The sequence below is a fragment of the Phocoena sinus genome, chromosome 4 (assembly GCF_008692025.1).
Source record: "Phocoena sinus isolate mPhoSin1 chromosome 4, mPhoSin1.pri, whole genome shotgun sequence".
Taxonomy (NCBI): Eukaryota; Metazoa; Chordata; class Mammalia; order Artiodactyla; family Phocoenidae; genus Phocoena; species Phocoena sinus.
Genome location: NC_045766.1, coordinates 11532140 through 11558821, shown reverse-complemented (window position 1 = coordinate 11558821; position 26682 = coordinate 11532140). Strand labels below are relative to the sequence as shown.

At 41.7% G+C, this 26682-nt stretch overlaps 1 protein-coding gene across 1 annotated transcript in view; it reads right to left on the bottom strand.

Annotated features, from left to right (window-relative positions):
• The window catches only part of COL6A6 (collagen type VI alpha 6 chain), a 117545-nt gene that overhangs the window by 11872 nt on the left and 78991 nt on the right, over window positions 1–26682 (bottom strand). Inside the window, exons 28-35 of the mRNA XM_032630447.1 lie at window positions 23650–23712; window positions 22557–22592; window positions 22411–22447; window positions 20150–20161; window positions 16155–16648; window positions 9153–9249; window positions 5753–6424; window positions 3028–3121 (exon numbers count right to left, since the gene is read on the bottom strand). Of these exons, the coding sequence (XP_032486338.1) occupies window positions 3028–3121; window positions 5753–6424; window positions 9153–9249; window positions 16155–16648; window positions 20150–20161; window positions 22411–22447; window positions 22557–22592; window positions 23650–23712 (1505 nt within the window). The remainder of the gene's footprint in view (window positions 1–3027; window positions 3122–5752; window positions 6425–9152; window positions 9250–16154; window positions 16649–20149; window positions 20162–22410; window positions 22448–22556; window positions 22593–23649; window positions 23713–26682) is intronic.

The following is a 26682-nucleotide window of genomic DNA, read 5'->3' as shown; positions in this document are numbered from 1 at the left end:
TTGCGGTGTGTGGATTTAGTTGCCCCGTGGCCTGTGGGATCTTAGTTCCCCTACCAGGGATCTAACCCATGTCCTCTGCATTGGAAGGCAATTCTTAACCACTAGACCACCAGGGAAGTCCCTGAAGTACATACTTTAGAAGTTCCTTTAGCAAAGGTCTTTTTGTGATGAACTATTGTTTTTGTCTTTCTAAATTGTCTTTGTTTCACCATTTTTATTTTTTATAAATTTATTTATTTTTGGCTGCATTGGGTCTTTGTTGCTGCACACAGGCTTTCTTTAGTTGCAGTCAGCTGGGGCTACTCTTCGTTGTGGTGTGCAGGCTTCTCATTGCGGTGGCTTCTCTTATTGCAGCGCACGGGCTCTAAGTGCGAGGGCTTCAGTAGTTGTGGGGCATGGGCTCAGTAGTGGTGTGTGGGCTTAGTTTCTCCACGGCATGTGGGATCTTCCTGGACCAGGGCTCGAACCTGTGTCCCCTGCATTGGTAGGCAGATTCTTAACCACTGCACCACCAGGGAAACCCTCATTATTTTTGAAAGACAGTTTTTCTAAGTTGGCAAATTTTTTTTCCTACTATTTAAAATGTTCTCAATAGTTTTGTGGCTTCTACTACTGCTACTGATTATTCAGCTGTCAGCCTAATTATAGTTTCTCTGCAGATGTCCTACTCTTTATTTCTGGCTGCTTTTAAGTTTTCTTCATCCTGGTGTTCTGCATTCCCCTACACCATTCCAACTGCTGTTTCTTTCTATTTATGCTGACTGTTATACCTTGTCTTTTCTTCATCTTTTAATTCATGTCTCTAATAAGTTCTTGAAGAGGATCTTCCCTTTATGTCTTTGAATACTGTCTCTGATTTGTTATTTCTATGTCACCTTTCTAGAATTCCACTTAGCTATAGGTTAGATCTTTCCAATCTGTTCTGTCTCTAAACTTCTTATATTTATTTATCTTCTTTGCATTCTGAGTAATTTCTTCAGCTTTATTTTTCCAGTTCATTATGTTTCTCTTCAGATGTGTCTATTGCTCTGTTTAATCCATCCACTGAGTTTTACAAGTTATCTTTTTACTTTGAAAATTGTCAAATTCACAGAATATTATAAAGATCAGAGAACCATGAATAAATACTGGTATATCTTTCATCTAGATCAGTGGTCCCCAGCCTTTCACCAGGGACTGGTTTTGTGGAAGACAATTTTTCCATGGACGGGGTGTGTGGGAGAATGGTTCAGGTGGTAATGCGAGCAATGGGGAGCAGCAGATGAAGCTTCGCTGGTTCTCCCGCTGCTCACCTCCTGCTGTGCAGCCCTGTTCCTAACAGGTGCTGGTCCTCGGACCAGCGGTTAGGGACCCCTGATCTAGATGGTTCTCCACCTGTTACCATCTTGCTACTCTGTGTGAGTGTACACATATATGCATATATATATATCTATATACACACATATATACATATATATGCATGTACACATATATACTTATATATGCATATACACACACTTTACTTCCTTTTAGGAAACCATCTGAAAGTAGGTTGCAGCCACCGTGCATGTTACTCTTAAATACTTCAGCATACCTCTCTCAAGAAAAAAGACATTCTGTTACACAAACATGATACTATTACCACACATAAGGAAATTCACATGAATCAATAATATTACCCAACATATTGTTCATACTCAAATTTCCCCAATTATCCCCCAGATGTCATTAATATAAGCTCTTTTTTCTAATCTAGGATCCAATCAAGGTTCACACCACTACATTTGGCTGTTATGTCTCTGTAGTTTCTCCAATTCTAGGACACTACCTCACGTCCCTCTGCTGTTCAAGACATTGAAACCTAGGGAGAATATAGGCCGGCTGTTCTGAAGAACATCCCATATTCTGGAATTGTCCAATGGTTTCCTCATTATTAGACTTGGGTCAAACATCTCCAGCCAGAGTCCCACATGGGTGATACTGCATCTCCCCCTGCCTCCCTCATGAGACACATAGTGTCAGATCCTGGTTACAGTGGGTAGGGCCAGACCTCACCATGTAAAGGCACATTTTCCCTCTGTCATTAATAAATATGTGAGGGGTTCTGTGGGACTGTAAATAGCCTGCCCCCCAACTTGTCACCCACTGGTTTTAGCATTCCTTGATCCTTGCCTGACTCAGTTATTACAATAGGGATTACAAATTGGTAATTTTCTAATTCTACCACTTTTTCTATATTTATTAGCTAGCATACTTCTATAAAAAAGAAATTTTCCTCCCCTTCTCTCTTTTTGGGTCTCTAGATAGACCTGTGGATTTTTTTTGTGTGTTTGTGGTACGCAGTCCTCTCACTGTTGTGGCTTCTCCCGTTGCAGAGCACAGGCTCCGGACGCGCAGGCTCAGCAGCCATGGCTCATGGGCCCAGCTGCTCCGTGGCATGTGGGATCTTCCTGGACCGGGGCACGAACCTGTGTCCCCTGCATTGGCAGGCGGACTCTCAACCACTGCGCCACCAGGGAAGCCCAGACTTGTGGATTATTAAAATTCAGTGTTGTAATCCATTACCATCATTAGTCTTTCTGATGTTCAAATTGTTCAAAATTGGGCCAGTGGGAACCCTTTCAAGACAACTCCTTTGTCCTTTTGACATGACAGTTTTTGCTACTTTCTTGCTTTCTGGCATAACAAATGTTCCAGGCTGACATTGTACTTTCCCTGTTACAGGTTAGGATTAGTTATTTCTCCAAGAAACCTGGTTCCTTTTAGTGGGAAATGATACTTAGAAACCAAGATCTGGTTATCAGGTCTGCTCATTGCCACTGGGGTGTCCCATTGGTTGTTTTAGTTAAACAATTAGATTTTCTATTTTAAAAAACTCTTATTTGATTGTTTTCATATCAACCTGGTCATTTTTTTATTATCTCTCGTTCCCTCAAATTATATTTTATTATCATGTAGTGGTAGATTTTGTCCAAATAGGATAAAGAAGGAGAAAAGGAGGAGGAAGGGGACACATTCATTTATCAAGTAATACCAAGCAGGTAATACCTTCGCAACTGGCGCGTGGGCTGCCGCAGATCTGCAGAGCTGAGTTTGTAGCACTTTGCTTTGATGTTTATTGGTGGATATTTGTTGATTGCACCTAGGAAGAAAAGAAATCTGTGAGGGGACTCTTATTCACAGCAATTAACATTACAGCAATCTGCTCTGCATGCAAAGTGTCCCTTCACTGTTTTCAACATCCATCAAAGGAAGACACCAGCTAAGGTGGCCATATGAGATGAAAGCAGATTTCTCAGGGTGGTCTCTAAAATTGGGTTTAGAAAATGCATGACTGTCAAATTTATAAGTGGAAAAGTCAACTTACTTTTCAATAAGGTGCCCTTAGCTGCTAAAGTCCATCAAACATTAGAGGAAAAATCACAAGCCCATCCTAACAGTCTGGTCTCTGACATGAACTAATTAGAATAGTTATTTTTTACTTGCTCCTTTGGAATATTAAAATGCAAAGGGAAAAGGATATTTCCTTTATGGTCTCCATATCAATAACAACAACAGTAACCACAGTGCCACCTTGGGTTTAATTCATTATAATTCATTTCATCTGAAGTATATTAATTTTTCATAATATGAAAGCATGCCTCTTCCCACACCATTTAAACATTAAAAAAACATTTTTTGATGAGAAACTTTAAAAAATGCATTATTATTTCCATGAAACAATTTAATTGTGTGTTAAACACAATTAAATCTCTTCCTGATGGTCTCAGGTCATCTAAGTAGCAAGTTGGTCCTGGGCTGTGATCCAGCACTACCTTCTGAGCTGCTATTGTAGACTGGGCTGTGTGTTTCTAGACTGAATGGCCAAGACTGTGATGTTTCCTTTATGTATATCTGATTTTTAATTATCTGTCTTAACTCTAAGGTTGTCCGTCAGTAGTTTTGCATAGAAAATATGTCGATTCTGATGTGAACTGTGTCTGATAGCCAATTCTGTCACAGCAGTGTGATAAAAAAGAGTCACTTAGAGAGGGAGCTGGACTGGGATGCCTAGGAGGGTGAGGACCACATCTGTTTTGGTCCCTCCTTGATACCCCATACCTCAACAGTGAGTGGCTCAGAGTAGGTACCTAATACATACATGTTAATGTTGAGGGGTGAGTGTGGGTCTGGGGGCCTGCTATTGAATGGAGCATGTAGGATTGAATATGATTATGTTAAAATCTTTTCAACTTTTTGTACTTTCACACTATCGTTTAAAGATTGGAGATTTCTAGATACTTAAAGTTTTAGAACACTTTAAACCCCAAGTAATTCTTCTTAAAACATCTCTTCCACTTTCCCTGGGTGATGGGGTTCGGTGTCATTTATCTAATCATACAGTTTGACTAGTTACCATGAAACACCATTAAGAATTTTGCTGAGCTGGGGAAGGAAATTCCATCTTAACTTCCTTTCAACTTTCTGCCTCATAAGGAGTGTTTCTTTACAAGTTGCTGAGAGTCTTTCAAGGTGTTCTTTCATTTCACCCTTACAAATGCCTTGTGATTTCTTTTTTCAGAATGACCCCTGGCCTTCATTTATTTTTTCCCTTTTTTTTTTCCCAGCTCCTGTTTCTGGATCCTATTCTAGAACCCATCCACACAAATTTCATTCTGGGAGCAACTGCTCCTATACCAGTGTCTCTCAAACTATAATGTACATATGAATCACATGGGGATCTTGATAAAATGCAGATTCATAACAAAATGTCTGGGGCAGGGCCTGTGATTCTGCATTTTTCAGAAGCTCCCAGGTGATGCTGGGATGTTGGTCCTAGACTCACACCTAGAGTAACAGAGGACCAGAGGACATGACATTAGCCCTGCCGACCATTTCCCAAGGCTCCTCAGATCTCACTGACCCTGACTAGTCAGTGTCTTTGCAGCCTTAACTGGTCTCACCATGAATGTCAGTGACAAGTTTGAGACACAGTCAGAATTTTCCTTAAGCTACACTGGGTGCCCTTTAGCCTGTGTGTTCACTTTCCTTTATCTGTACTCCAAAAGTAAATTCACCACAAAAATGATCAGAAATATGACAGTGCTTTTCTTCAACCTCCAGTCATATCAGGACATAGCTTCTCTTAATCCATCCTGTTGCATTCAAAATGAATTGCATACTTTGAAGGCAAGCTCACTCCAAGAAATACAGCCCACGTTTCTTTTTCATGGGCACCAGTTACACTAATACTGGCATCATAAAAACTCATTAACAAAGCTAAGAAAGTTTTGCAGGGCTGTATCTTTTATTCTGACAGGTAAAATGGTATCTCCTAATACTTCAAACTCTGCCTTTGGAACTTGTAAAAGCAAAGCCAAGGATTGTTGAATTTTTCTCTGGCTCTCTCTTTTGGGGTGTTAACCAGTCAAACTTTCCATCAAAGGGCAGCGTGATAATGTTACATGCCAAGGGTTTCTACTTTGTAGCTAACAGTCCAGGCTGTGACTTCACACCCCCAGACTGTGCTGCTCCATGTAGACTGCGAGCAACTGCTTGTTATGATTGTTTCTCCATAGGAACCAGAAGCATAAAAAAGATGAGCCAGAAAATTCAATGCTTAGAAACCAGAGGCTTCCTCCCTCCACATCCATAATTACATATTTTCCTTGCTGAGCCTGCAGTGCCCTTGAAGACAGAGGTTTCCAAGAATCCATGTCAACTCATCAACCCTTCTTTGGGGAGTACCAAGAATACTCTTAAGGTGCAAGAAAGAACAGATTTTATGACTTACGCCTGACTGAGCTTATAAAGGCCTTCACAAACTTCACACCATATCTGTGGTCAGGCTTATGAATGCGGCCAAGCTGGACCAAGTGGTGATCCAAAGGGTAGCTGGCTAGATCTTCCAGTTCCTGGTCGTTCCAAGAAGGGCCAAGGGAAAACACAAATAAGGCATAACCTTGGCACTTGGCTCTCAAGGATTCTTTCTTTAAGGTTTCCCTATCCAAGTGACTGGTTTCCCCAGCAGATATCACAAAAATGACTTTATTTCTTCTCAGATTGGGTGTACTCAAGAAGACATTGTTCAGAGTCCACTGTAAGGCATGACCAATAAAAGCATCTCCATTGAGCTGCTGAACTGATTCTTCCACGTGCCTCTTCATGAGGCGTTTACTCGTGTAGGTGGTAAGGTTGAATTCACTTCTAACGGGACTCCTCTGAGTGTTGGGTAGGAAGTGGGGGGGAGCATGGCTTAATAGGGCCACCCGGTCTCCAGTGACAGAGGTCTCAGGCTCTGGGGTGATGTCAAAGTGATCTAACAGTGCTCCCAGGAAGCCTCTTATGTCTTCAAATTCTGCACTTCCCATGTGCCGGGAGCCATCCAGAAGGAAAGCAGCGTCCATGTAAGATTGCACAGCTGGTGGTCTGGCTTGGTCGCAAGAAGCATCTGGCTTGCAGACATCTGCAGACCAAAAGTCACTTAGGGTTACTAAACAGAAACGGACAGAAAAGGAAGAGATAGCATCTCAAACATTTCGACATTTGGAAGCTGCATAATCTTTGATGTTAAAGTAGTAACTAAATGATTTTGAGGTCAGCAACAGGAAGATTTCCTAGTACGTGGTTTGCATTTTGAGCCCCAAAATACAGATTTTTATACACAGCCTGTCTTGAGTTCCATTCACTAATATTATCTGACTTTTTAAAATTAGGTTGTTTTCAACAGAAGTTTCATCTTGGCTCTGCTTTAAGTTTATAAAGATTGAAGTGGACAATTCATCTCATGATTGTACATGATATACTGTATCATGACATAAAAACTAACGATCTCTCTAACTGACAATACACAGGTTAAACCAATGGCCCCTATCATCCCATGTACACTGCTTTACTATGAAAAGTAATCTGCTTAAAAAGTAAGAGTGAAAAAAGCAATGCATCTTTTATTTCAATTTAAATAAAGGTTTATAACTCTATCTATGTAGAGACATTAAGGACAAAACTACTGCTCATGTCTTATGTTCAAAGTACCTATTAGTTGAAAGCTCAGTATGTGTTTGTTAAATAAACGAATATAAATACTACATGTTAACGGACTTTCATAAAATATGAGGTCATTTTAATAATTATGCATATCTCATTTAAAAAAAGGTATAGTAATAAAAACAGTGCATTAATTTATTGAACCTGACCACAATGAATATTCAGAGGAATAAAATTAACTTTGAAATGAAAGGATCTTAGAGGTCACCTAATCTTCTAATTTTACTGAAGAGCCTGAGGGCGGGAGAATAGAGTTATTTTGCCAGAGGAGACACCAGCATCTCTAGAAGGGTCTGCGTATGAAGTCAGTGTGGTACTGTTTGAGGCAAGGCCACATAGTACAGCAGAGGGGAGACCCCTTGGCCTGAGAGCCAGGATGCCTGGGTTCTGGTCTAGCTGTCCCCAGTAACAAACATGCTGTGCACCCCCATCCAAGCCAAGACTGGGCCTTAATTCTGCACAACTAGGTGCTTGGATTAGATTCACCCAGAGAGCCCTTTCAGGGTTGATATTCTGCAATCCTAGATTTCCAATAACAGTTGATGGTTAAGGATGAGAATTAAAGAGAATTTTCTCTTTAAAAACTAAAGAGAAATGGAAAAACACACGTGTGGACAGCCAGTACTTAGATATGGGCCTGGCCATGAACAAAAGCTGTCAGATGAAAGGTTAATAACCAGAGTGCAGATCCTTAGGGGATGGAGCAGACTTCAGAACTTCAGTCTTACTCATGGACTCAATAAAGATATAAGCTCTGAACAAGTTATGATTCCCTTCTTAAAATTCAATAAAATTTGATGACGCTGTTTAACAGTCAGATGATAGCACAGTCACCTGTGTGCAAGGCAGTTTCTAAAATCAGGGACAGTAGCCTGCCCATTTATTCAATTTTGTGGGGTTTCTTAATTGCAGGAAACAACAGCCAAAATACCTTCCATTATATGCCTCAGAGACAAAACAAGGATTTAAGCCAAGAAATGGAGCCAAAATATATCCCCAGACACACACTGGCAACTTCTGACCATGCATCAGACCAGCACAATGCATCACTGATGTGTCTACGCACAGCTGAGAACTCTAGGGGGATGTATTTGCCCATGGTGTGGTGAGCTCTTCGGGAGGCAGGGGGAGGAAATGATCAGAGGGCAGCAGAGGGGAAGACAGAAGGAAGAGAGGGTTATTAGGAGAAATCCCACTTCTCCCTTGGAGTCGCCACCTCCCTATGAAGTCACTCACATGACCAGAATGAGCATCTCATTGACACACATGCAGAAGGAGAGGAATTAAGCATTTTCTTCAAGGCCAAATACAGAGTTTCAGGGAACAGCATAATAAGATCTGTGTTTCTCATAAGTTGCAGGTGTCTTAACGCCAGCTTTCTCGGGTTTGATCTGGCTGTGAGCAAACTATTTCATCTCATCTGTAAAATGGAGCTAATAACCTTTCAAACATTTTAGGGTGATTATAAGGATCAAATGAAACAATGAGAAGAGTGCTTAGAACACAATAAACCCAATAGCCTAAGCATTAAGTATCATCATCATCACCATCAGTGTTATATAAAGCAATTAGAACAGTGTGTGTCTAATAATGAATGTCTGATAACTGGAAGTTATCACACCCACCAGTAACCTCAGTGGGTCCCACTCTCTTTGTAATTATTAGAACATTCAAATTCTTAGAATACTCAAACACAGGTCTGTCTGGTTCTCCAGCTAGACCTATAGATTGTGTATAAAACACAACCACAGACAAACCAGCATTGCACATCTTTCTGATGCTTAACATTTGGGAGCCTGAGAAAACCTCTTTCTGAATTTCTGCTAATTTCCACTCCCACTGTAAAGCATTTCTTTGGGGTTGTGAACATTTGAGATTTAGAAGACTCATAAATATACAGCATGAAAAAGTTGGCAATGGGACAGGCTAAGTTTTTCTAAAAATGATTCCTGCTTCCTAGAAGCTGCATGAGCTGAGAGGCTCCATCTGTGGATGAGGCTGTGTGGCGAGATGAGGCCGGAGCCCCAGAGAGATCCTCTCAAGGCCACTAGCGTCTCTGCTGCCAGGTTCTAGCTGCTCCTGCCAATGGTGACTCACTGCACTGCTTAACCGGCCTGATCAAGTTATGTTCTCCCTGTGGGTCTCACCGTAGCAGAAAGTGCACCGCTGGAGTCCCTCTAGTGCTGGTGAAGAGTCAATCCTGTGTGGAACCATGATGACTTGGAATCTGCCAGTGTCGTCAATCTGCAAGAAGCAGAAGCAAGAGGAAGAAGAGCTTCATGGGTGGGGCTGCAGGAACCTCCCAGGATGGTCCAGAGAGCTGAGATCTGCAGAGGGAAGTGGGGGGCCCTCCCTCTAAGAGGGTCCCAGGGAGGCTGAAGGGCAGAGGGGCTAAGAGCACTCTCTGGGTTTAACCCACGACTTTCTCTTTAGCTGGATGACAAGTGGTTTTGCCTCTGTTTCCACATCTGTGAACAGAATAGTCATACTACTCCCTAAGAGGGCTACTGTGGGCACTAAATGAATTCATAATTGAAAAGCACTTACTGGCACCAGGTAGGTGCCACATGGGTCATCAGAGACAGCAAAGCACTTCCACTCACAGCCCAGTGAGTTCGTTCTTATGTTCATCATTCCCATTTTACAGACGAGGAAACTGAAGCTCAGAGAAAGGTTAAAGGACTGATCAAAAGACACTGGACATGGAAACCATTTAAGGAAAAGGACCAGAGACACCCCTCTTCCCAAGTCCAGACAAGTATGTGAAATCACAGATGTGCTTTGGAACTGGCTTTGAGTTCCCACCACGAACAAGGCATTGACCCTGGCTTTGAAGTGCAGAGCCAGATTCACGACCAGGCAGCTCTCCTCTGAACAACTTCCCACCCTTTCCAATTTGGCCCTATTATTAGTAACCTCCCCGAGGAATTTGAGGCTGGAGAGAGGCAGACAATATGGAGGCTCCAAATAATGAAGAATAATTAGCTTGTCAGTTAACTGACTCAGAGATCACTGACAGTTGAAAGCGTATTGTGGGTGTGATCCTACCCAATGCCTCAGAGATGTGTCACACAACATTTAGTCTCTCCTGTGAACCCATCTGGCTAACCCCCTCCCCTCCTTCTCAGGGAAGCTTCCTTCCCATACTTGATCCACAGAGGTGCGACTCAGGCAGCTGTGTTGGTGTGGGGTGACCCCATCTCTCAGCAGAGCGGATTGCATCAGGGATGGACACCTGAGCCGATCAGAAACCCAGAACTGGGGTCCTGAGGGCAGTGCGTCTCCCCATCTTAGTGCTGAGCACGGACAGGGCTGCAGGCTGGTCATCTTCTATGTTGTTCACTGAGGAGCAAGGGACATGGGAAGGGGTGGGTGGGGGCTTTCCTGAGAGTTATCTCTGTTTCTTCCCATCTTTTATTCTCCCGTGTATAAGAGATGGAGAAATCAGCACTCCCCTGAATTCCTCCCTGGGAGACCACTGTGTTTGCCTTCCTAAGCCATCTGGGTGGGAGGCGGAGGCTCGGAGGGAATAAGTGGTAACTGAAGCTTTTAGCTAAATTTCTAGGCACAAATGCATAGAGAAAGGAAGGTATGGTGTCTGACAAAGACTGAGAGGGAAGAAACAGAGTGAGAGTGAGCATCGTGTGGTTTAAGAGAAGAGAGGAAAAGAAAATACCCTGTGATGAAATTCCACATATAAGCAAGTTTTAAAAAATGGTACAAATGAACTTATTTACAAAACAGAAGTAGAGTTACAGATATGGAAAACAAACTTATAATTACCAAGGGGTAGGAGGGATAAACTGGGAGATTGGGATTTACATATACACATCACTGTATATAAAATAGATAACTAATAAGAACCTACTGTCTAGCACAGGGAACTCTACTCAATACTCTGTAATGACCTATATGGGAAGAGAATCTAAAAAAGAGTGGATATATGTATATGTATAACTGATTCACTTTGCTGTACACCTGAAACTAACAACATTGTAAAGCAACTATACTCCAATAAAAATTAATTAAAAAAAGAAAAGACCCTGTGATAGTCGGGTGGCAGAAAAGGGACAGGTGGTGGGGACATAAATGGGGAAAATTTGTGAATGGGGACCTGTAAACACAGTCTTGACTCTTGATTCTTGTCCACCAGAAGACACAATTAGCCTGAATTATTAACGGCTTTTAATAGGTGTCTGGGCAATATTTCCAGTGAATCATGCCATTGCTTCATCTGGACTGTGATGAGGGACCAGGAAACCAAATCCAGAGAGCATGGATCAGTCCATCTGATAGGGGCAAAGTAATTTCTTATTGCCAACTATCAGGGTCTGGGAAAAAAAAGTCACAGAAGGCTTGGGCTAGAAGAAATTTTAGAAGCCAATCCCACCATTTCATAGATGAGGAAAGTTAGCCCAGAGTGGGGAGGAATACAGATGCCTCCAGTTTAAACTTTGCCTCCTGCACTGTTGGTGGGAATGTAAATTGATACAGCCACTATGGAGAACAGTATGAAGGTTCCTTAAAAAACTAAAAATAGAACTACCATATGACACAGCAATCCCACTACTGGGCATATACCCTGAGAAAACCATAATTCAAAGAGTCATGTACCACAATGTTCATTGCAGCTCTATTTACAATAGCTAGGACATGGAAACAACCTAAGTGTCCATCGACAGATGAATGGATAAAGAAGATGTGGCCCATATATACAATGGAATATTACTCAGCCATAAAAAGAAAGGAAATTGAGTTATTTGTAGTGAGGTGGATGGACCTGGAGTCTCTGTCAGAGTGAAGTAAGTCAGAAAGAGAAAAACAAATACCGTATGCTAACACATATATATGGAATAAAAAAAAATGGTACTAATGAACCGAGTGGTAGGGCAGGAATAAAGGCACAGATGTAGAGAATGGACTTGAGGACACAAGGGTTGGAAGGGGAAGCTTGGGTGAAGTGAGAGTAGCATCGACATATATACACTACCAAATGTAAAACAGATAGATTGTGGGAAGCAGCAACACAGCACAGGGAGATCAGCTCCATGCTTTGCGATGACCTAGAGGGATGGGAAAGGAGGGTGGGAGGGAGATGCAAGAGGGAGGAGATATGGGGATATATGTACACATATAGCTGATTCACTTTGTTGTAAACAGAAACTAACACAGTACTGTGAAGCAATTATACTCCAATAAAGGTGTATTAAAAAACAAAACAAAACAAAACAAAAACTTTGCTCTCCCCACATAAGACCTACCTTCCACCCTCTGCCTGAGCTACTTTGACTATAGTTTTGTATCAGGGGATTCTAACTTGATTTGGAACAGTGTTCTCACCATGTCACCCAGAGATTGCTGCCCTTTGTTCACTGGTTGGTGTTCTGTGTGTCTACCATGTGGCAACTTCCATCCTTCTGGCAGTGGCACTAGTTGATAACTTAGGCTTCACATTTAACCATGTATCAACATGTTGGTGTCAACCTAAAGCCATACTTTCCACTCATTGATTCTAGTGTGTCTTTTTTTTTTTTTTTTTTTTTACTGGGAGAGACCTCAGGGGGTCTGTGCTTTCCACTCCCCTTCCCCCAAGTAATTTCCTAATCAATAAAGTTCGGCAGATGTGGTCTTAGAGATCACTCATCCTACCACACGTCATTGGAGCAACTGTAATTAGCATATCACAGAAAAATTCCCCAAGATGAATGTGAGTTGGGGATTTAAAATAAAAGGGTCCTATGGGTCACTTTTCTTATTGCTCACTTTCTTGTGGATTCAAAGATGCACCGGCTTGGATGATCCACAGATGGGTAAAATGAGCCTTCAGTACATCATTCTGGATGATATCCTGCTCTTTGCTTTCTCAACATCATGGGGCTCCATGAATTGGTGCATTCGGAAAAGATACCATTAACACTCTTTAGACAATTCTCTATTAACAAAGGAAATCCATATAAAAATAAAAGGGCAGGGTGCTCAGAGTGCTAAAGTTTCCCATTAACCCTCTCTCCCCCCAATTTCAGCTCTGTTTCATCACTAGAATAATCTGTAATGTCAACTATTACACCTAATGTTTCTCTCACCTGCAAAGCTAAACAGCAGAGTAAAGGGAAGAAAATAAGGCTAGCTATAAAGGACACATTTCTTATATATATATTAGAAAGGGAGACCCAGCCCACATTAGAATTCTTCACGGGCAGCAAATAAAATTTCACCAGAATTAAGAGGTAATTGCCCAACAAATTTAAAGGAAAAACCCTATGGACAAAACAAAGCTGAGATTGAGGTTTTTCCAATCAAAAATGGTCTTCTATTCCAGAAGGATGAACAGCTCATCACTTGGCTTCAGACCATCATGAAAAATTTCCAAGATGGTGATCACACAACACGTTTGCTCAGAAACATAGGGAAATGAGCCCACATTTTCAGAGCAGCTGCTTCTGAGACCTGCCACATGTGTCTACACAGGTTCCAAATTTCAGTTGGATTCTACTGAACTCTCAGATGAATCAAGATATAGAAAAGTCACAATGGTTATGAAACGAACAAGGGGTTTTGTGATATGGCCTCCAAATAAAAATTTATTGTGTCATTAAAACTTTGAGCTCTGTTCTTAAAGTACTAATAAATGACAGTTTAAGAGCAAGCGAAGAGATGGATAGAAGAAAGAAACAGAAGGGAAATGGAGAAGTAATAACATCATCTCTCTTCTGCAATGTCAGGTATTGGGTTCTCATCAATTTGTTTTGAGCCCTTCTAGACAACCCTGCATAGCTCCATCCTCTAATAGGTGAGGTCTTTTGGTTTTCTACTTACTCTTTTGTCCTCAGAGCCTAGGATGGCACCTGGTATATATGAGCTGCTCACTCAACATCTGTTGGATGAATGAACCTTGGGACCAAGTCTGACTTCTGTCTGCAACTCTAACTCTTTTTCTACCCAAGGGATATTGGGGCCAATACTGCTCCAATCTGTGAGGGTCATTGTCAAGAATCTGAACATTCATTGGTGCTCTTTTGAGATCAATTCCTTCAAGAAAGGAACAAGGAGTCTCTAGGTGATGTGGGTAGAATCTCTAAGTGGGACTGTTAACACTCCAAAGTTTAAAAGAAAAATTCTACAAAATATATTTTCTAAAGTTATATGCTATGCATATACCTTTGAGAGGGTAGGTGGAATTGCATCTGTTTAAATTTGTATCGCAAGTACCATCAATCATTTGTGTCAGGATATTAAGCTGTCTCCTATTTTGTGACTAAATAAAGCCAAGGAACAATGGTTGTTCCCAATAAACAGAGGGAATTAGGAGGACTCTGTGTGTAACCAAATCCACTTACAGAATCTTTGAGCCGCTGCCTCTCAAAGCAGCTTCATTAGCATAGGCGGGCCCCAGTCTTCTAATTTATGTGCATTTTCTTTTCTGAGCCTCATAGATCAGGCTGCTCATTTACATAATTCTGAGTTAGTTTCAATGATGCTAATAGCAGTTTCAGCTTCTTTACAACCCAGACTTTAATACATTTAAACAGATTTTAGTTCACCATCAAGAAACTGATAACAATAATAATTAAAGCAAGAGCTACCATTCTTGAGTGTTTGCTATGTCCTAGGCACTGGTGCATGGAGTTACATCATTTCTTCTTCACACCAATGCTAGGAAACAAGCACCACTTTCTGCATTCTACAGAGAAGTACTATATTTCAATTCTGGTCTGCTTAGTTTAGCACTTTCACAGAAAATTAGGGAGCTGGAGAGGGTCTCAAAAAAGCCACTTAATCCTAGTTCTCCAGGAAAGACAGAAGTCACCCTTGCCAGGTGAGTAACCGCCCCTACAAAAGGCCTTCAGAGAAAGGTGGTGTCTTGACCACCTACATTTAGCCATCTGGCCCATGGCAACGTTAAGTCAATCTTGCCTTCAGAAAGCTCTTACTCAAATCTAAACTGGAGTTTCCACTGCTATGATTCCCAGTTTCTCTAATAAGAGATTTTGCTAACTTGGAGTTGGCTGGCTAGTTTTCTCCAGTAATAATCCTGCACACACCTGAAGGCAGTGACTCGGTCACTTCTCACTTTCCTTTCTCTACATGAATTAATTTTTAAACGCTTGTCCTTCTGGTTCAGGTTGCATTTTCCAATACCCTTTGCAGATGCATGGGGTCTCTCCTCATGGCTTCCCCATGAATGGAGAACAAAGCAGCATGTTTGGTGGTCACAGATGACGAGGACACTCTGCCAGGTCCAGCAGGTGTTTTGTAAGGAACCCCTGCCACTGAGGCTCTACTGATAGAGTGCTTTAAAGGTTGCCGTGATCCTAGGTGGTTTATTTAGAAATGCTACACAGTAAGATTTTTTTTTAATTAATTAATTAATTATTGGTTGCGTTGGGTCTTTGTTGCTGTGTGTGGTCTTTCTCTAGTTGCAGCGAGCAGGGGCTACTCTTTGCTGCAGTGCATGGTCTTCTCATTGCTGTGGCTTGTCTTTGTTGTGGAGCATGGGCTCTAGAGCGCAGGCTTCAGTAGCTGTGGCGCACGTGCTTAGTTGCTCCGTGGCATGTGGGATCTTCCGGGAGCAGGGCTCGAACCCATGTCCCCTGTGTTGGCAGTTGGATTCTTAACCACTGTGCCACCCAGGATGTCCCCACAGTAAGATTTTAATTTTCAACCTAAGAAGCTATAACTGGAATGGCTTTTCCTTTATAAAGTATGTATATTTACATGATTGGTGAAGTTATAAAATCAGTCCTTTGGTTTCCATTCCATGACCACATCAGTGACATCCACGAATATTTACTGGCTACCCAGATTTAGTATCTTTAGATCTGGAGCCAACTCAGAGAGTCCCTTGGAGAAGCGTTAGAATAGAGGTCTGGATTCAAGCCCTGACATTGCCACTTGTCAGCTATGTGAACCTGGGCACAGGGTCCACCCCTCCAGACTCAGTGTTCTTACCCGTACAATGGGAATAACAATGCTTCCCATCTCATACACACTGCTTGTGGGAACTAAACAGGATGATGCCCATCAAGGGCTTGGCATGTTCCTGGTACATAGTAATAAACACTTAGTACAGCTCCATGCTTTCTTGTAAATGCCCCTGAATACAGGCAAAAAAGAGAGAGAAGAGTTATGAGGCAGCTTGCCTTTCTTACCACAAGCGAGCGCTCGATGGCGGGCACCTGGCCAAAGGCGATCACCACCGGGATGATGTCCAGGGCGCTGAACTCCAGGCCGGCCGTCGTGATGGTCTGGGCATCCGCAGATGGGCCGCCACTGAAGAACGTGGCGATTCTTCTGGCGTGAGCCCCTGGGAGCATCCGCTTGAAGACATTCCTGGAGACAAACCTCATGGCCTTGCCAATGTCCCTGCTGGACGTGGACTGCTCATAAGGAAGGGCCTTGATCTCTCTGAGGAGTCTGTCCTTCCTGTAGGCGTCGGAGAAGCGGATGAGGAGCCTGGTGTGGGAATCGTAGGTGAGCACGGCCACGCGCGCGCCCGCAGGGCAGTGGTTCTCCCGGACCCGGAGACCGCTCAACAGGGAGGTCATCATCTCCTTCATCCATGTGAACTCTGGCTCCGTGACGCCCCGGGACTGGTCCAGCGCGAACACCAGCTCCGTGGGATGCACAGGGCACTGCGGGGCTCCTAAAAGGCCAGAACATGTGCCTTACCACAAGAACACTTGCTTAAAAATGAAAAAAAGATATGCACATAGAAGGCGAAGTAATTTAGATGTTAAATATTAAAATATGGAAACACAATCATTAAATATAAATAACTTAAATAGTAAAACAAACACTTAAATCTTTAATAATTAAAATGGTATTCTAAAAACTGACTTTGATCTTTTAAATAAAGCAAAAGATGAACTCATTTATGAAACAGAAACAGACTCATAGACATAGGAAACAAACTTACGGTTACCAAAGGGGATAGGGGTGGAGATATATTAGGAGTTTGGGATTAGCAGATACATGATATTATATATAGAATAGATAAACAAGGTCCTACTGTATAGCACAGGGGACTATATTCAATATCCTGTAATAAATCATAATGGAAAAGAATCTGAAAAAGAGTATGTGGGTGTGTGTGTGTTAATTTCTGCTGTACACCAGAAACTAACACAACATTGTAAATCAACTATACTTCAATTTAAAAAATACAAGAAAAGTCTATAATTCAATTTGAGTTTTAATGAAATTTGTAAGTTCATTACTAAAACTCCTAAATAATAAAGAGCTCATGGACATGCCCTTTTACCTACAGAGATTGGATGGATGGTATCATGTTTGTTCCTGAAACTTTGTTAAACAAACTAAAACATACATTCTTTACTTAATAAGGAAATTTAACAGGGGTTAAAAAGGGATGGATGTGAAAGCTCTGTTGATAATTTCAGACAGATTGGGATTTACCCTCTCTGTGCCTCAGTTTGCTCATCTGTAAAATGACAGTCCTAACCGCACCCACTGCCTAGGCCTGTGCTGGGGATTAAGTGAATCAACACAGGTAAAGAAAGCACTTAGGACCACAGTGCCTGGTACACAGCAGGTGCTCAACTAATTTTCACCATTACTGTTATTATTACAGACTTACTCATTGTGAAAAAGAACAGCTATATTTCTTAAAAGAATGAGGAAACCTTCAACTGATAAATTTTTATTTAACAGTTAGAAATGAAAGTTTAACCAATAAATATGCCTTATTACTTAGAGAAACTCTGAATTAGGATGGTTAAAGACGAATGTAAGTGTTAAGATTTATTCATTGATCCCAATTCATTCATTCTAATCGCAGTATCCTGCACTTATCACAGTCGGAGATTTATATATGTCTAATTATCTGATTAATGCTTGCCTCTCCCACTACTTTATGAAGTGTGGAGACAGGGATGATCTCTCTCTTGAATGCCAGATTCTTAGTCCCTACCATATAGCTGGGATCTCATAAATGTTGAGTGAAAAAGAACCAAACAAAGGACAGTTCTTTGCAACAGGTACAGGAAAAACAGAACTTTCTGGATAGGTGAGATGCCTGGTGTTGAGATACATTCTGGTAAGAGGAAATCTGGCTGATGTGCTCCCCTTGGAGGGTGCTGTCTCCTCTCATTCAGAGGCCAGCAACTCAGCTCTTTCCAGGCGAGCTCAGGACTCAGACCCACCAGGACTGGCTAGGTTGGCCAGGCTGGCCCAGGAGGGGTCCCCCTCTCAGCTGGGCTTCATCACCTTAGTGCTAGATTATCATCTCCTCTGGTCCTAGACTCTGTGACCTTCACAGGCAAAAGGACCAGTAAGAATAAATGTTCAAACCCAATCAAACTGTGTATCTCAGTGGAGACAGGACAGGATTTATTAGCCTCTGAGTCTAATTTAGTGGGCTGAGCAGATATTAAAAAAATCAAGGTCACGTCAATTTTACAATAAAAAATGGGTAAAATTATGACCAAACATGACAGTGGTCTGCTTGCTCTTTGTCTGGGCTGCTATTTCATATGGGAACAACAGCAGTGATAACAACAGTGCAGCTTCAGCTGTAATTTAGAGGTAAAGGGAAAAAAAAGATATAAACACTGGCTGTTATCAAGTTTTCTGGAAAAAAACACCTACGGGCTAACTCAGCTTGTTGCCAGGACCCCGAGGATCTTGAGGAAGGCTGGGCTGGACTGTGGAGGCACCGAGGAGGCCACCCTCAGACGTGGACCCCCACATGGAGACCCAACTTACTGCCCGGAGCAGGTGACAATGAGTAATGAGGAAGGCAAACACAACACCCGCCACGTGACTACCACCCAGCAGTGGCGGCCCATCCAGGCCGCCGCCATATTTGCCTGGAATAGCTCCACGTGGCCCCCTCCCCCCAACACTAGCCCTCTGGCTTTTATGCTTCTCATCCCTACAATCCACTCTCCCACAATGGCCCAAATAAGCTTTAAAAAATTGTTCATCAGTTTACGTTTATACCTTCAATACTTTTAATAAGCTCTTTAATACCCTTCCATTCCAATCTGAATAAAATCTGGCCTCCTGATTATAACCTACAAAACTCAGTGCAATCTGGTCCCATTTCCTTCTCCATTTTTGCACATGCCATGACCCCTCCTCACCGTGTCTCAGTCACACTGGGCTTCCGTCAGCAGCTAGAAAACACCTTTGTGTTTTGTATCATGGCCTTTGCACTTGCAGGATTCCCTGCCTGGATCTTGCAAAGCTGGCTTCTTTTTATTCTTCATCCAAACTTCAATGTCATTGTCTCAAAGAGGAGCCCTCCATTCAAAGGCATTTCTCCCCTCCCCTAGTGTCATTTTGTGACAGGACCTTCCATTATTTATCTCTTTCACAGCAACTAAAATATTCTGTAATTCTTTCCTTTGTTTACTTACTACCTGGATCCCTCCATTAAGATGGAAGCTTCTGAAGACAGGAATTATGTCCATCTTATTCAGCCCTCTGTCCCCAGTGTCTGGGACAGAGACTGGAACATAACAGGCTTCCAAAACACATTTGTTGAATGAGTGAACAAGCAATCAGAAGGCATGGATTGATGGATTTATACAAAAGGTATAAGGGTATAAAAGTATAAGAGGGTGATGATGGGTTTATACAGAAACATCATGTAATAAGCTTTTGTAATATTCCTGAAAGATGGCCCAGAAAGATATTAAGCCAACTTGGTAATTAACATCAGCCAAGTGCTCCACAGATTTTAGCACTATGTGAGCTGCACATGCAGCTTATTTGCTATCTGATCATCCCTACCTTTGTTCCACACACTTCTGCCCTTTGCATCTTAATCCCTAACCACAAGACTACAGAGACAGGATAACAAATGGAGAGAGAAAATGGAGGGAGGGAGAAATGTTTTTGAAATTACAAAAAAATCTCTTGGTAAGGTAAATGGCAATGTTAGTCATTAAAATATAAATAATTTAAAAAATCGAACCACTTCGTTGGCAAAGAGCTATGAGACTCAGTTTAAACTCAAGTGATTTATTGGAGGCAGAGATGTGCTACCAGTATGAGGCAGCAAAGAAGTCCAGATAAAATTTTTATCATATGGCAGGCAACACATTGTTCTAACTCATCTTTCCAGATGTACCACATTTTGGAGCTTGATTATAATATGCTATAAATAAAGATTACTCACCATGTCTGCCAGCTGGGGGAGAAGAACAAAGGAGGTTGGGTTATTATTTGGTAGGGTAACAGTGTTCTGTATTGTGTAAGAAATCAAGGCAGCCAAGGCTCCGCCTTGTGAGCTTTTTGTAGATGACTCAAAAACCAAGGCAACAAATAGGGTTTGGAGAAATGCAGACAGATCCAACATGTTGGTAAAAGCACAGGTCCTTCCGTAGGGAATGGGATGGGAGAAATAGGAGGGTCATAAATCAGCGGCGTATAGCCAGCTGTCAGAGGGAAAGGATTTCTGCCTGGGAGGGAACATTATGTTGCAGAGAGGTGCACTGAATTTGGAAAGTTAAAAGGTCCTAACCACTCTTTACTCTAGATTTTCCCCATGTAGATATCTATAGCTATCAACTACATATATGTATACATATATGTGTACATATATGTAATGTGTGTGTGTGTGTATATATATATATATATATATATATACATCAGAGACGGATTTAGTCATAAGTAAATGAAGCTTAAACTTTAGGACCGTACTGTCCAATATGAAAGCCACTAGCCTCATGTGACTATTTACATTTGAATCAATTAAAATTAAATGAGGGACTTCCCTGGTGGTCCAGTGGTTAAGAATCTGTCCTGCAATGCAGGGGACGCCAGTTCGATCACTGTTTGCGGAACTAAGATCCCACATGCTGCGGGGCAACTAAGCTTGTGCACCGCAACTACTGAGCCTGTGAGCCACAACTAGAGAGCCTGTGTGCTGCAACTACAGAGCCCACATGCTCTGGAGCCTGTGAGCTACAACTAGAGAGAAGCCCGTGCATAGCAACGAGAGATCCTGCATCCTGCTACTAAGACACGATGCATCCAAAAAAAAAAAAAAATTAAAAAAAAAGAAATAAATTCAGCTTCTCAGTTACACTAACCATCTATCAAGACTCAAAGTCCCATGTGGCTAGTGGCTACATATTTAATAGTGCAGTGGATACTTCCATCATTGCAGAGAGTTCTGGACAGCACTGCTCTCGACCTCTCACCCACGAGGCCCCTTGCAAGGCCTTGAGAAGGGCCTTAGCCACGTGTTCACATGATCATGTGATTTTATAATATAAGTCAGTGGTTGTGATTTCCTTTCTTGTCCTAAAGGACACTTTTGAAGTAGCTTTGTACCTACTTTTGGATTTATGATTTTGTATTGAACATCTCAAATTTTAAAAGATCAGGCTTCATCATACTTGGATTTATCCTTGAGTCATCGTAGTTCACACGGCTCCCATGTCAGAAGCCCACTCTGCTAATCCAGCCCCAGAGCAACCAGTCTTCATGACCCAATGCATAGATTTTGATTCCCACATACGGATGGCTCCGTTCTGCTACAAAAAGGCAGAGTTAAGATCAGCACTGCATTCAAAGCTTTGAAAAGTCTGTGTCTTTGAGACTGATGCTCTCTACAGAAATGGGCTCTAATTTGTCTATCTTCTCCCTTCAAATACACTTTCATTTTAGAAAATTGAGATATTTCCAAAAAGCCTGGAGGGAACTGTGACATTCTTTTGAGTCCTAGTGTTTATCTGGGAAGTTGTTACGCATTTGTAGGTGAACATTAAATAGCCGACTCTCTCCTCATCTTGTCCGTGGCGTTCTTTTGATGCTGCTAACACGTATTTTGATAGAAGATGCTGCTATAAGGGTCTCAAAGCAAATTCAAAAGAGCATTTGCCAAATCAAAACGCCTTTTTGCTTTTAAAATTTTGAGAGTAAAGAAAATACAGGCAGAATGAGTAATTTTAAAAGCAAATAAGTCTAACTCAAGGTAATCAAGCACACCTTCTCAGGGAAGGAGTAACAAATGATAAACAGAAGTCAGGGCTCCCACCCACTAGGACACCCCTTTGGCATGGCTAGCTCTTTTACACCAGCTGAATTCAACACTTAGTTATTGTCAGGGGTTAATCATTTTAAAAACTTTAATGTGACTCCCCACTGATTGATTTCACCATCAGGGGAGTTCTGACCTTGTGTCTCCATTTCCCCCTGATTAAAAGCACCAGATATAGCCTGACTTAGTGCTTGGAAGCATTTCAATAGACATGCTGGCCGCCAGAGAGGGAGTCAATAGTCACCAGTGTATGCTGCCTCAAAATATACACAGTGACATCTCTAATTTTAAGAAATTGGCTGGTAAATTGTCTCAATTTTGAGTGCAGAATTTGCTGCTTTTCCTCTATGAATGCTGACACCCCGGGTGATCATTCTAAGTGGGGTACTTACGACTGTGGTCCTGCACATGCTGGATGAGCTCACATGTCTGCTCAAAAATAAAACAGAAGGAATTAACCAACAGACTTCCAGGTCCTAGAGCTGAGAAATAAATGTCACAGGGCGCTCAGGCTCCTTTGGAGTTAGCAGGTACGTACGGAGAAGGAAGGCAATCCTTTGGCCCCTTTCACACCCTAGAGAAACAAAAAGAGTGTGATTTCAGGGCTTTGGCCACACACATCAGGAACCAGAATGTGCATCAACATTACTCTAAGAAAAAAATAACTTCTTAACGTTTTTATTCTAAGTTCAAGGGAGAAAAGAATTCATGTAGGATACTCATCACCTAATTAACAATAACATTCTAAGGGGAAGAAACTGTAAGCAGCGAGTGTCCAATGGCCACTTTCCCCTAGCTGCATCTCTGGATGATAAAGGTTGTCCAGAAGCTAAGGATGGAGCTGACAATGAGACACTGGCAGGGAGACTCTGGAGCTGGTCCTCAGCCTAGAACTAAATAAGCCTGAACCATCCCCTGTGCCTGCCCCTCCTTAAGGCAGAGGTATAGAGTTCCCCAATGCTTGGCCTTGGCCACTGGGCAGCCGCTGAGCAGAACCTAAATCTATTCCCGCCACTGGTTGGATGACAAAAGGACCAGACTCAAACTGAACTTCTGGAAAGGTAATCCCCATTGTCTTCCCAAAATGAATAGATATATCTCTGGGTTGGGGATAGAAAGAACAAAGTGGAATTGGTTTGAATTTCATGTGTTCAGTCTCATCTTTGGAACAGGAAGAGTCTGGCTGCTCTCACACAGAGACAGGGAAAAATGCGATGGCGCCCCTCCCAAACTTCCAAAGAAAATAAGTTCCATGTGAATGCAGCATCAGTAACTTATTAATTTCCTCTCACTTTCTTTCATTCACTGATAACTTACTGACTGTGAGAAAAGGGTAAGGATTGGCCAGATAAATAAAATTCACAGATCATTGAGAAATCTCATTCTAGATGAAACGAGAAATCTCTTTTCATTTCCTCCTTCAATTCCCCCCACCACCCAAGAAATGGCAACTGATATTTAATCGGCATTTTATTCCCTCTTCTCTCTGAGCACATTAAAGGTGGAAAAATAGTGAAAATCGTTGCCAAACTGCAAAGACTGAAAGCACACACATTTGGATAATGAAGACTTCAGACACTGACTTTTTATTTGGAAAAGGAGCTGATGTGATTTATGGGTTTTCAATTTACCTTGCGTCCAGGAGGTCCCAGCTCCCCAGGGGATCCCGGCTCTCCTGGAAGCCCAGCAGACACCTCAAAGCAGAATTTATTTACTTTAGAATTATACATACATGTTTGTGGGTGTGGCTGTTTTACATTTCAAAAGCAATACACTTTCATTTTAGAAAATTGAGAGATTTCCAAAAGGCACACAGAAGGAAAAAATCCTCAGCAACCTCTTCTCCCCCAAATAATCCTTGTTGACATTTTGGTGTCTTTTCCTCTGGTCTTTTATTTGTTTATCCTTTTTTTTATTAATCTATACATATTTTAATATATTTTTATACTTTTTCCTGTTGCCTTTTAAACTAAATATATACCTTGGGGCATTTTCATGTTACTAAATATTCTTTCACAAAAATCACCTTTCATGGCTGCCATAGTATTCGATTACATGGATATACCATAATTTATTTAATCAGTCCATTATGGTTGGCATTTAAGTTTGCTGTTGTTGTAATAAGCATGCCACTATAAAGTCATATGTGCAATTCTGATTATTTCCTTAGGGAACATTGTTAGAACTAGAATTGCTGGGTCAAGGGAGAAATTTTTATCTAAATAAATTTTTATCTCAACTTATCTAAATTTAGTAGGTGACTAAACTGAAAAACAAACACATGAACAAAACCCCAGAAAAATAAAAATTTAAGTATAAAAACCTTTGAAGTAACTACAACAAAAAAATATTTAGCCGTTGGCTGGAAATATTTGTAGTAAAATGGGGAATAACAGCAGTAAATAAAAAGAACATTTGTTGACTATTTACTTTATTCATGTGCATTCAACAGTATAATTTATCATAAAGAAAGCTAGAATTTAGTTTAAGAATTAGGAAAAATTCCTTTGCTCATTCACAATGTCATGTTTTTTATAAGAATAAAAAACAAAGTTGTCTAAAATCAACTTAATTTGTAAAAGCATTGCCTATGGAACAGAAAATAATTATTGATGTCCTTTAGGTCTTCCAATGATATTTACAGCATGCTGGGTTGAGTAAAAATACAAAACAAAACAACAACCTTACTGATCATATTTTATTTAGAAGATATAGATTAACCTCCAGGGCAAAAAAAAAGCAGATTGAACATTGGCATTTACTTTTGCTCCCTCCAGTGTCTTACTAAAATAATAGTAAGCAGATTTTATTAAAAGGCAAAAATATGACAAGCATGGGGAGAATGAGAAAGGAGACAACAGCCATCAAACTTCGGAGGCTGGAAAGCAGAAGTACCAGTGTTAAATGACTTAGAGCTGAAAAAGCTGAAGCCTAGGCCAGCAGCAGGGAAAGCCAAGAATCTGTGTGTTTTATAACACACTCTCAGAAGGTACCTCCAGAAGTGGAGGTAAAGGAGAGAGGGAGAGGCTTAATAAGGCAGATTGGTTGAAGATCATTTTAGGAATCCCCAAGCCTCCTCCCCATTCTCTACCATTGGGTGAATGTCTCTTCTTCCTCCTCAGTGACAGAGGTAAAACCGAGGTGTCTGCACTAGGAAACCCCAGGCAGAGCTGAGGGCCAGTGGTACCATCCAGAAAATAAGGTGATCAAATGAAGGTGTGGAATAGATGTGAGACCCCTAGAAAGCTGGGGTTCCCAGAAAGCTGGCAGCCAGAACTTCACCCTCAGGCAGGAGGTTGAAAGAATCTTCTCAGGGGAATCTGACTAGATTTGAGAAGAAAGACCCAAAGATGCTGATATTAGACGTTTGCTAAGTAACAGCTCAGATCACTCTGTGACACTTGTAGTTGACGAGCCCCACCCATCTCCTCGGGGTTTCCAATCGGAATTTTTGTCCTCAACTCTTCAATACAGAGAGTTAGCCCATTCCCTGGAAACATGAGAACTAGAGAGCAGGACAGATAAAAACACACGTCAGGGAACAGACTATGTTGGGCAAAGAAGACTCCAAAAATACTAATTTATATCCTCAGGGAGATGAGATGTTTCAACCATAAAACAAGAGCAGGATAGTATAAAAAAGCAAAAAAAATGAGTGCTTGAAAATTAAACTATGAGAGAAGCATTGTAAGATAAAGTCAAAGAAATCTCCCAGAAAGTAGAGCAAAAAGACAACTTTCAGAGAAATCGGAGCTAAGTGGCAGAGGGATTGCCAGGTTTTCCTAACAAACCTTGTGAAATTAGTTGACTCTCTAAACCAGTAGTCCTTAACTGGGGCGGGGGGGGGGGGCGGATTTTGTGTCCCTCAACCCTGACTCCTGTGGGGACATTTGGTAATGTCTGGAGACATTGATGGCTGTCATAATGGTGGGGTAAATGTGGATGATGCTGACTCTAGTGGGTAGAGGCCAGGGATGCTGCTAAACATCCTGCAATGCACAGAGCAGCCCCACAGCAATTATCCAGCAGTGCTGTGGCTGAGGAACCCTGCCTTGAAGTATGTGCATGTGTGTCAAGTTGATAAAAAGTATAAATAAATACAAACATACCTCTATACCCAAAATAAGATAGGTTCAAAATCATGGCAAAATTTTTAAAACATCCTTCAGTTGGGGGAAAAAGGTGAAGATTTAGAAAACTGAAACTAGGAATGTAATCATTCCAAGAGAACTAAAGAGACACTCAAAGCTTTATCACTAAAACCTTCCAGTGGGAACTTCTGGTCTTTCAAAGGGAAAACCTGGAAGTTTTCAGTGTCCAAACTTCAAATTCAAAAATACAGAGATGTAGAGAAAGCAGCATGACAGGTGAAATAAGCAAGTTAAGAAACAGTGATGAAGGGCTTCCCTGGTGGCGTAGTGGTTAAGAATCCACCTGCCAATGCAGGGGACACGGGTTCAAGCCCTGGTCCAGGATGATCCCACATGCTGTGGAGCAACTAAGCCTGTGTGCCACAACTACTGAGCCTGCAGCCTAGAGCTCGCGAGCCACAACTACTGAGCCTGTGTGCCACAACTACTGAGCCTGCATGCCTAGAGATCGTGCTCTGCAACAAGAGAAGCCACTGCATTGAGAAGCATGCACACCGCAATGAAGAGTAGCTC